The sequence below is a fragment of the Eurypyga helias genome, unplaced genomic scaffold (assembly GCF_000690775.1).
Source record: "Eurypyga helias isolate BGI_N326 unplaced genomic scaffold, ASM69077v1 Scaffold50792, whole genome shotgun sequence".
Taxonomy (NCBI): domain Eukaryota; kingdom Metazoa; phylum Chordata; class Aves; order Eurypygiformes; family Eurypygidae; genus Eurypyga; species Eurypyga helias.
In genome coordinates, this window is record NW_010236285.1 from 431 (window position 1) to 12126 (window position 11696).

Consider the following 11696-nt stretch of genomic DNA (forward strand, 5'->3'; position numbering starts at 1 on the left):
ACGAGATCACAGTGACTGTGCCTTGACTATTCTGAAATGAAAAAGTCAGCAGGGTTTATGGTAGACTTGATACTTCCTGCAGGTCAGTAGCTGCCCGTAAGTGACATCAAGTCTAAAATAATTTAAAAAAAAAATTCTATGTTTATTTTTAAGCAATTTGATTGTTTTAAATAGAGGTATTAATTTAAACGAGACTTTGAAATTCTCCTTAATGTGACATTTGTGATAACCATATCTGTTAGAGGGAGGTTCTCTATCTCCTTTTTCTTTTTTTTAAGAAAGCGTTCACTATTTCAGTGAAGTGATTTGAAGAGTGGGGGAAGAATGGAAATGGGGAAGAGTTGTACCTCAAATGTACATTTTCTCACACTTCCGTAATTTGTGATTCAAAAATGGGTTGGATCAGCTGCTGTTGGGGAAAAAAAAAGCTTAATACAATTCACTGTTATTTATACTTTCCTATAGTATTCTTAGAAACATTTAGGTATTATGACAGTACCCATACTAATTGATGTAGATTGTTTCATTGTTAAGGTAGGAAATCTGAACCAGAGAATCACAGAAGGGTTTGAGTTGGAAGAGCCCTTACAGACCATCTAGTTCCAACCCCCCTGCCATGGGCAGGGACACCTTCCACTAGACCAGGTTGCTCAAAGCCTCATCCAGCCTGGCCTTGAACACTTCCAGGGATGGGGCATCCACAGATTCTCTGGGCAACCTGTTCCAGTGCCTCACCACCCTCTCCAGGAAGAACTTCTTCAATATCTAATCTAAATTTCCCCGCTTTCAGTTTAAACCCATTACCCTTTGTCCTGTCACTACAGGCCCTTGTAAAAAGTCCCCCCCAGCTTCCTTGTCAGCCCCTTCAGGTACTGGAAGGTGCTAGAAGGCTGTCAGAAGGAAGTCGACTGAAAGAAAGCAAGAAGTTTAGAAGGATTGATAAGAAGATGGTGTGTGGGTTAGAAAGTAATTAACAAAAACAGGGGAGTTGCACCAGCAGAAGTCACAAGCACCAAAATCCAGTATATGCTCCTTTTCCCTAGGAAATGCATCTAGCTAGTTAGCTGTGTCTTAATAAGTAGTTAATTGGGAAATACTGTCTAGTGGGTTCCAAGGCAGTTCAAAGTTGTTTCTGATTTTCATTTTGACTTCTAAGAAGGGTAGAGTTTGAATTAGGCATAGTTGAGCTAGTTGTTCTGAAGAGATGATTAATAACAAATTTTTATTTGCTGCTTACAATTCTTCATTTCAGTATCTTGCCAGTAGTAAATGTGGCCAGTACGTTGACATTGGAATTCTAGCATCCGATTTGCAGAAAACGTACAGGTGAGTAAATATTTGTACTCTTACATTCTACATTAAAAATACAGAATATATTATCTTGCTATTTTCCTTCAGTGTATTTTTAATTAAAATTTCAATTTCCTTTACGTTAACTTCATTATCAGTTGTTGAGGTTGATTGAAACAGTAAGATAGTTTCCACCCGAGTGTTTTCCTCTGCTGATATATCTAGTAACTTAATATTTTATTCATGTATTGACATTGCAAGATCTGACTGCAGTTTGTTTTTTGTGGGTTGCTTTTTTTTTTTTCCCCCTTTTTTAATTCAGTAAGACATTTAATCTTGTTCAGTTGCTCAGCAGGACAGTCGGTCTTGCCTAATTCTTCCTAGGATGTTACGCTTTTCTGGGTGGGGAGCACGGTTGTGTTTCAGCAGATCATTGGTGGGTTGTGGGGGTTAGTGGAGAAGTATATTCATCTGTGTTTGCATGTTCTGTTTATTTGTGCCTTGTTAGAGAAGGGAGCCAAGTCCTTTGCTTAGCATGCTTACAGGTCTTGGGGTTTTGGTTTTTTCTTCTGTTGGCTGCTATATAAAAGCAAATAAATATACCTTCAGTAAGTGAAGATAAAAGGTTGATGATTTTTGTTTGCATTTAAGGATGCTCATTGAATCAGATTTTCTCATAGTGACAATTTTGAATCATCACAGTTATTCCTTGCAGGACTGTCTTCTCTATAGTCCTGTGTCCGTATGTTCTTGTTTGAATTAAAATTTTAAAATGGGTAGTGTTGTGAAATTGCGTCCAGTGTGCTCATTTGCACACTGCTGCTTCTCTGTATCTGCAGTTAAAGAGGACCTTGATAATTTTTACTAAACATCCCTTTAGAAACCATTATAGTTTTGTTTCATCCAAGAGATTGAGCTATTCCCGGGTTAAGGAAAAACAATCACATTTTCACATAGTTGGCTTTTAATAGGAACTTGTGTAGAAGCTCAGGTATCAATTTACGATGTTTTTTTTCCACTGAGAATGGCAATATGTTGAGGGAGAATAAGCAGTTGGTGTGACCTGTTTATTTTGGGTTTTTTTCAGTGCAGAATATGGACGGAGAAAAAGAAATGCTTTTAGACTACAAGTTGAAAAAGGTACTTCTGTTAACGTTGCGTCCAAGACGCCAAGCTCTTTGATTACGCTTTGGCTTTTTTACTTATCATGTTTGCAACTTTTTCTTTCAGTGTTTGGGATAATCAGTAATGAAAAAGAACGTGAAGATTTAGCAGTTTTAGAAGCTGAACATGTGGCAAAAAGAGCAAGGCAACAAGAGAAAAATGAGTAAGAAGATTTTTTTTTTTTTTTTTTTACCTTTGGTAGTGTCCAGGTTACAGATAGATCCTTGATTTCCCATAGGCCTGTCTTCATCCAAAGTTACCTGTAGTAATGGGAACACCTCCTTCATTGAAGATGAGCAGATACTGGAGCCAATTGTGATTTCTCTGTTATGGGGAACATACAGCCCTGAATTAGTGGATATCCTTGGGGCTTCCTTGACAGTCTTCCACATAAGGCCTCAGTACTTACGTGATTCAGTTCCTTTGTTTTGTTCTTAATCTTTTTTGGGTGTGAGAGAGATTAGCTGAATGTGAGAGGTAAGACTACAGGACTGATACTCAGAGTACACTGGGTACAAGATAGGAAATCTTAATTCCAAACTCCTAACCTGTGCATAGTCTCATGGGCCATTCTTATTCCTCTAACATGTGGTAGGTATCAAGGGTCTCATCAGGATATTGTAACCAGAAGGACTAGTCTAGTTCAGCAGTGATTTGCTGCCACTTCCCTTGCGCCAGCATTAGTGACTCTGTGATCTCTCGGTGAGGTGAGTCACATTGATCTGACATCACATTTTTTAGGGTTGTCTTTCAGCCAGGTTGCCAAGCTGATCCAATTCAACACAGACTTTGAAAGGATGCTTTTTTTTAACTCTTCACGTAGTAAATTTAGAGCGTGCTAGTCAGGAGTTTTTTTTCCACTCAGGCTACGTATCATGGTTGTGGGGAACTGCGTTGTGGCAATTGCATTTGGTTTGGTTTTGTGGGTGTCTCCCTTGCAGTCTGCTCTGATACATTAATAGTTTTTGTCTTTCCATGTAAAGGACTGCAGAAAGTGCCACAGATGTCTCTGACTCTGATGATTATCCAGAAGATCTAGTAAGTGTGTGTTTTATGATGATTGCTTGTATCTGCAGAAGACGTGATTCTGTGTTGTAAAATTGCAATGCACTTGGAGAGTATAAAAGTGGAGATGAAGTATAGTCAGAGCTGGCAATTCCAACTGGGAATATAGAGAGCTGAATGGAGGCTACTTCCTGAAGAAAAAGGAAGAACCTGTGGTGGGGAATCACTTTTGAGGAGAGCACACTGGGGCCCTAAAGACTTGGCTCTTGAATGAAGTCATCGAAGGAACTGACATAGCTGACTCTTACTGAAAGGTGACTCTCAGTTAACAGGAGACATTTTAGGGTAAATTGCAAAGGCTGCTGCCTCTTCAGCCAGCAGATGTAGTTATGTTTGCAGTTGATCTGCAGAGGAGTGGGTTGGGAGATGCAGGGCTAATGCTAAATTATGTTTATGAAATAGTTTTCATTGGCCTCTTAATATAAATAGTCCAACTTATAACCTATATATTTTCTTTTAAAATATGTGAATCTGCAGTCAATGAATCATATGAACACTTCCCTGCTGAGCTTATACAAGAAAGGAAATCCTGATTCTGTTCCAAACACCCCAAAACATGAATCACTGGAAACCCCCCCTCCTGTGCGATCAGTGCCTCAAACAAGCACCCTCTCAGCAGGAGCAAGAGTCGAAACACGCATCTCCGAAGGGGGCTGGTTCATTGATAAAACTCCCTGTGGAAAAGACTTTTTCATTGACCTTTCTGAGGATGGAGAAGGAGATGGAAAGAAACTGGTTTCTGAGGTATTTTGGTTCACAAAACCAATGTGATTTAAGCAGCAAGTAGGAATGTAACTTCCTGTATAATCTGACAGGCTTTTGAAGGGTGACAGTAAGACCAAAAGGACTGTCTGTCTTTCTGGGTTATTAAAATATGTTATTTCTATTGCAAACATACATGCTGTGTTTAAAAAAATTGAACGTGTTCAATAGAAAGGTAAGATTGACTTAAGCCCAGTGGAATATTTGTTTTTAGCTTGATTTCTGAAGAAGAATGGGCTTAGCCCATTGTTCTGCTGTGTCAGAAGTGAATTTATTTTTTTTTTTTTAAACCTTGTGGTCCATTTCAAGTGTGTTTGCATGGGAGGTGAAAATTCATAAAATTATTCACTTCCTCCGCATTTTTTGAGGAAGAGGTAGCGCTTGGTGTTACAGAGACCTGGGTCAGTGCCCACACTGAGGGAAAGGTAAGTGGAGCTTGGCTGTTATTTACTCTGTTCCTTGCCTAACTAGGCAGGAAGCATGTGGTCTCCCTTAGCCAGTGGTTAAGTCTTAGTGAGCCTGGGGAAAGCTGAAGTTTTTTGGATGGACAGGAGTTGGGGAAGTTGAAAAGAAATTGCACTGCTTTGTAAAGCAGTTAAAAATAGGTCCTACTCCCCATTCAGACATAGTGCCCGATTTGTGATCCCCTCCTGCTCCCCCCTAGTTTTTTTTCTTTTCCTTAGGAACACCTCCCACACACACTTTATTTAACTAATGAAAACTTTCCATCTGTGTGTGGGAGAGAACGTTTATGTTGTTTGGCTGACCGGATATTTTGGTAGGATGCTCTTCTGTTATGTGATGGGAGAACTGCATTTACATCTACCTTTCTAATTACACCAAACACTTGCTGAACAGGCAGATTTCACAAATCATCCCTTTATCCTAGTAGTATTGCATGCATCCTCTTGTGTAGAGAAATTGAATAAAAGGGAGGTCTTCAGAATGTAAAATGTTTGCAATACTGTATTCTTAAAAGAACCCCAAAAGCAAACCCATGCACCCAAAACCCACTATTTTCATCACTGAGCCTCATTTTACTTCGTTTCTCCTGAATTTGTCCTTTTCTTACGTGCAGTTAACTTGTGTCAGCACTGAATAATATTTTCCTGTAGCCACTCATGACTTACTAGTAATAAAAATTTTTTCCATTGAAGTAAATACATTAATACAGTCTTATCCCCAAAGTGGATTGCTTGATGGTATGCAAATGACTGGTGTCTCATTTTGTTAAGTGAGTTTGGGGTTTTTTGAGGGTGGTGTTTGGGGTTTTTTTGTTTATAAGAACGTACTCTTAGCAAAAAAAGTGACTGGTGTAATTAACGATTTATAAACAAGACAAATCCTAAGAAAAAAATTATTCTCTGCAAAAAGAACGGGTTAAATTCCTGCCTCACTTGTCTTTAGTCATATAATATGTGTAAGTTAAGCATCACAGACACTTAGACTTTTGGTCTTTTTAGTATTGATAGAAATTCACTGACTCGGAAGGTTTTGTATCTATGATTCTGGTTTTATGCCCTAGAAATCAACAGATTTTTCTGTCTTGGAGAGTGAAAGAAGGAAGTCAAAGGGTAAGAGAGCAAAAAGAAAAAAAGAAGAATTTCCAGATGTAGATGGGGAAATTGGTGCCATCTTACTTAAAGAGAAAGGTGAGAAGTTGGTTTTGGCGTGCTGCTCCAAACAAAGAGATGGGATTTGGCTGTGGAATCCTGTTCCTAGAGAAGTGTTTTACACTGAGGTGCAGAGAAGTGACCTTGAGCGTTTTGTTAAGAAATTTAGCCTTAATGTTGTACTAAAAAATTCTCCCAGTCCTATGTCTGTTACCAAAGAATAATACTATTCCAGGTACTTAGCTAATTGTTCAAGCTGAGTTCGTTCTTGTTCGGTGTTAGAAACTGCTATTATGCCATGTCTGAATTCGTGTGACTTTTCATCCCTAACAGCTAGAAGTAAAGGACCAGAGCTTTACCACCCTCCAGTGAAGTTTGAGGATGTGGGAGGCAATGATGAAACTTTAAAGGTTAGTTAAAGTTTTCACTGTGAGCCGCAAAATGCTCTGAATAAAGTGTCGCATGAAAAGTGGCGAACAAGGAATCTGGCAGAATTAATCTGCATGGCACTGAGAAGAGCTGCCTATAACGGCAGCAACAAAGTTTGGGGTTTTTTTTCTCCTTGACTAATCCTTCTGAAAGGAATCACTAAAATTATATTAATAAACAGAACTTACTTTTATTTTGGCCTAGGATATGAGAAATCTGTAATGCTCATTTCTTCAGTGTAAATGGAGGTTTCTCTTTGCCTTGACAGGAAATATGCAAGATGCTCATTCACATCCGTCATCCCGAAGTCTATAACCAGTTGGGTGTGGTTCCACCTCGTGGTTTTCTCTTACATGGACCACCAGGATGTGGCAAGACACTGCTTGCACAGGCAATTGCAGGGGTGAGAAAGCTTTACATTTGCAGTTTCTCCTGTTTCTGAATTATATTTAGAGAGAAACGAAATAATCCTCCTTCATGTTAGTCTAGATATTTTTCTCTTTTTTTTTTCCCTTCTCTCTCCTTCCTGTCTTAGTCTAAAACATATTCATTTTCACTTCCTTTGCTTAAATTGCATCTGAATCTGTACTTGACAGAACCTCATGTGAAGAGGGGACATGGTAGTAGGGTTTTGTGTTTGCCTTTGTTGTTTTGAGGCATTCCCAGGACAGCAGTGTAGGCGTGTGTAAATGGAAGATACTTTTGGTTAAATTTACCATAGTGGGTTTTTTTAAGCCTGGACTCAACCTTACCATCTTTTTTGAGGCTTTTCACTGATTCTATCAGATGGCATCTGTTAAACAATTATTTCTGAATCCCAAAACTGAGTGTTGCCTTGTCTATGTCAAACTCATGATGTCAGTACATATGACGTTATAGATAGCTTGGAGTGTGGCGGGGCTGCTGCGCTGCTCTGTGCCTGTCTTGGATATAAATCTAGGGGCTATCCAGGGCTACTCGGTGATAACCATGAACTTTGTCTTTACTACAGGTGCTCTTTACATGTCACATTATAATGTATAAATTAAGTGCTTCTGTAGTACAGCTTGTATCCTTGAATGAAAATACTGACATATATTACTTAATTGTTGGTTGGACTCTGCTGACACTGTATGTCAAATGTTTTAATTAAAAATATTTGAGGTTTTTTCATCCTAGTGTCTTACTGTAATAAGGTACTTCTTGCATGAATCTGTGATATGTTATACTTCAGCAGGTGTTTGTGTCCTGGCAGGTTACTAAATTTAGGGGAAGAAATACGACACAAGTGCAAAATTTTCAGAGATGCAATAAGTTTAATGACTACTTCCTAAATTGTTTTCTTAAGCAGATATTGTCAGCAGTTATTCAAGGCAAATTATCTCCTCCGGGCCCGATTTAATGCCTCTACTGGCTGTGATTTGTATAAATCAGGATTTTTTTTTTTTTTAAATACATAGTTTCAAAGAGCTTGAAATAGGCTGCAGCTACCTGTAGCACTACTGTGCTGTAGCCTATCCAAGTTATTATTTTATTTATTTGTTTTAAATAGCAGAAAACTTTGAGCTTTACAGGTATCTTCTTGTACAATTCTGCTCAGATATTTCTGGAGCCAAGACTAAGGGAACCAAATCTGATCGAGATCGAGATCTCTTCTGCATTGCTAAGTAATGGTTTGTTACAGATGGAAATAGACTGTTTTCTCAAGAAGGGAGCCCAGGCGTGCACTGGAATACATGTGTGGTAAAGGATTGGGTTGGAGACTGAGGTGCACAGCTGTTTGACAGTGCACCCGTTCTCTAACAGAGTGAGGGAAACCTGGGTTTTGTCTGGTTTCTGTTTGCTTGGCCCAATGGCTTAGACCCGTTTTAAACTGGAGAATGCGACTCCTTTTTTTTAAGAGCTCTTTAAGATTTAGTCTTGATTATGTGATCTTTGGGTGTAAAAGATGTATCGGAAAACATTTGTCCTCTAGGACAGCCAACATTTATAACCTCTGGATGTATCACACAATGTTCCTTGTCTCTTGCAGGAGCTTGAGCTCCCGATGCTGAAAGTGGCAGCAACTGAGATGGTGTCTGGAGTGTCAGGGGAATCTGAGCAGAAACTGAGAGAATTGTTTGAGCAGGCTGTGGTGAGACACACGTTGGAAATAACGCTGTGAATTGTTTGCCCTTTACTTTGTCAAGATTCCTACTTTGTTGCTGTGGTTTGAATTTGAGTGAATATTAGTGAGTGATTCTTTATACTTCTGCACACAAGTCACAGTGTCTCCCCTTCTGTGACTGGAATGCCGTGGTACTGTCATAGAGCACAAAGGTTACTGGTCTGAAATCGTGACAAAAGATAGTTCGCCGTATCAGTGTAAAGGGAGAAATGTAAATTATTTCCCTATTTGGAGCTGCTTGGCTTGGTAATATAAAGATGTAAGAACAGTTTACTGTGCTTTTTTTCTTACAAGGGTGTTTTTTTCTGTTTCTGTATGTCATGGAATTTGAGTGAATGTGAGGGGCTTAACACTACGGAGGTTTAGGTATAAAGTAAGACATTTGGGACAGATTTCGGTTCCTGACCTCTGAGAATGTTGTGGGTTTTCCAACTTTATCCTGGTTTTCTACTCCCCCCACAACTCTGTAGAGGTGTTTAATAATCGTCCTGTGTGAAAGGATGCTGAATAGGGCAAAAGGATTGATTGGGAAGCTGTTAGATTATTGTTTGCAGTTGATACCACATTTTAATTTTTAGAAAGCCTTGTCAAGATGTTGTATAGGATAAAATTAAATAAGTGATTACAGAAAATTGTTAGAAATTATGTATAGTGATTGAAGGGAGGTTGCTATAAAAGTTGTCATGGGAAAAATTAAATGTAATACACAAAATATGCTTAAAAATAAAATCTGTTGTCTTTTTTCATAGTCACATTCACTTAAGTAGCTTTTCTGCTTAGTTTTTGTACCAATTTTCGTGCAGGGAAGAAAGACCTATTCCACGATACATTATGCATGTACTGTGGAATCTTTATAGCCTAGTTGTGTTTTTCCCTCTGTCAGGTAGCGGACAAGTGAATGACGACTAGATGGCGCAGTTGCTACCTGGTAGCACAGAATGCATGGGGTTTAAAATACCGAGGGTTTTTTAATATGGTTCTAGTAGCTTCCTGAAGGTGATTCTAGTGTTTTCCTTGAGTATTCCTTTGCCCTACTAGTACTTTTGGGAATATGGATAATCTTAATGTCAGTTAAACACTACTCTATTTGTTTTTTATTATTCTATATTTGTGTTGGCTTTTTATGAACATAAAAGTTCATGGAGTTTTAGAACACATGTAGGATTTGCTCATTGCTTATTTTTTCTCTTTGAACATGACCGGGCTCTGTAGTAATCTTGGAGTTGGCAGATCGTTTTTCCTGACCACCTACTGCTTTCATTTCATTGTAGGTGTTGGTAATAGTAGCTTGTGAAATTCCACAGCTCTAATGTCACTAACAAGACAAACAAAAAACCAAATCAGACCTTTCTTTTCTGATTGCTTATTTCAGACTTAAGCGAGTAAGCCATCGCCATGCAGTATTTGTGGAAAACATAAAGCAACACAGAAGTACGTTTAAATTTTAAACGATATGTAGAGACATTTTGAATCTCTCGCCTTAATTATTTCATAGCCGCTGCTCAGCACAGTTTTGCAGTCTGGTGGTTCTCCAGATGGTCACTACGAACAACAGGATTGTTCCGGGATAGGTTGATTGTGCAGCAGCCTTAGAGTAATAATTACAGAACAGAAAACGTGGACAAAATCTTTCTCTCTCGTAATACACTCTGTCAGTGTAAGTTTGTAATTATTACTATTTCTTCTTCCTAGTCCAGTGCACCGTGTGTCCTGTTCATTGACGAGATTGATGCCATCACTCCGAAAAGAGAAGTGGCATCGAAGGACATGGAGCGGAGGATTGTTGCTCAGCTCCTGACTTGTATGGATGGTGAGCTTCGGGAATATCTGTACTGGCTAAACTTTGTAATTATCAGGCTCACTGTCTGTTTTCCTTCAGCAGTGACTAGTGGTTACTTCAGTGGAGATAGTGGTAATAATTGTTCGTATTTTGGCACAGTTTACCTGGGTGAGAAGATTCTAATAAACTTGAGGGGATGTTACTACATTATTTTCACAGTGGCCTGCACAGCATTGTATAAGCCCATCTGTTTATGTAAACAGATTTAATGGGGAAAATATGTCACATGTCATTTGAAATGCTAATTTTTGCTTGATTGTGCAAAATGCACATTCTAGGTAGTAGAAATAAGGATGAACAGCAGTTTAGTATGACTGTTGGATGGTTTATCTCTGCTGTTCTGAGTATTATGGTGTGCTGCAAAAACAGTCTCACACAGATATCGGAACAGAGTTGGGACGGTGAGTATGAGCACTGACTTCCTTCCTTCCTTCCATTAGACTTGAATAATGTGGCAGCCACTACCCAGGTCCTTGTTATTGGAGCAACTAACAGACCTGACTCTCTGGACCCTGCACTGAGGCGAGCTGGGAGATTTGACCGAGAAATCTGTTTAGGGATCCCAGATGAAGCAGCAAGAGAAAAGTATGTGTTATAAAGTGTAAGCTTCTTTTTAATTAATTAATAAGGAAATAATGTGTAAGTTGCCATACAAATTAAGGAAAAGTAGTTTATTGTGTTTAGTCTTATTTGTGTGTGTACACCCCTATGGCTCAGCCCACACCAAGAAGTGCAGAAGACATTAGGTGTGCATCTACTCTTTGTCTTGGTAGCTGTGCCTGCGTTTGTCCTTTCTTGCGTGCAAATCTGCTTTTAGCATCATGTTAATGGGTTTTCAAGTGACTTAACAGTATGGATGATGGAATTAAATCCTTTCTGTTGTTCAGGAAGTTAACATTCTCTCTTTGTTGTTCTCTATGTAACTATTGAATTAGGAACATAAATTAAGTATAGCCCATTTTTTAGTCCTTTCAAGCACATACTTTAAGCAACAGGCCTAGGTTCTTCCATTCCATTCCTTGTGGAAATGCACCAGTCCAGGCATTAAGCTGAGCCTTTCCACGACAGCAGAAAACACAGGAAGGGACGTGTGGAAACAGCTGTGGCTTATCTTGTTATGGGAAGGGAAGAAAGGTTACAAGACAAGTTCCTTCTAGCTCAACTGATCTTATTTCTAGGTGGAGAAAGCAAGCTATTTGTCTTGCAGTATTGCTCACTGGCTGTTATTCCACCCTTCCTCCTGCCCTTCTGGCCATGCCTCCACTTTGTTTTTTTCCTTCTTCCTCCAGATCTACAGCCCTGTAGCAATTACGTTCCTCTTGGTTGTTGGAAAACATGCAAGTGGTTAGGTAGAACTCTTAAAAGAGTTGACTGACGAGGGTTCTGA

General features: G+C 39.1%; 1 protein-coding gene across 1 annotated transcript; it reads left to right on the forward strand.

Annotated features, from left to right (window-relative positions):
• Positions 1 to 1252: 1252 nt before the first annotated feature.
• Positions 1253 to 10907, forward strand: LOC104506160 (nuclear valosin-containing protein-like; the record flags this gene model as incomplete). The annotated part of the gene is made up of 11 exons (XM_010147017.1): positions 1253 to 1326; positions 2378 to 2430; positions 2521 to 2617; positions 3438 to 3492; positions 3997 to 4263; positions 5807 to 5933; positions 6228 to 6304; positions 6592 to 6726; positions 8335 to 8436; positions 10162 to 10279; positions 10750 to 10907. Coding segments are annotated over 11 exons (1263 nt in total), but the record flags the coding sequence as incomplete, so codon positions are not given.
• Positions 10908 to 11696: the final 789 nt, after the last annotated feature.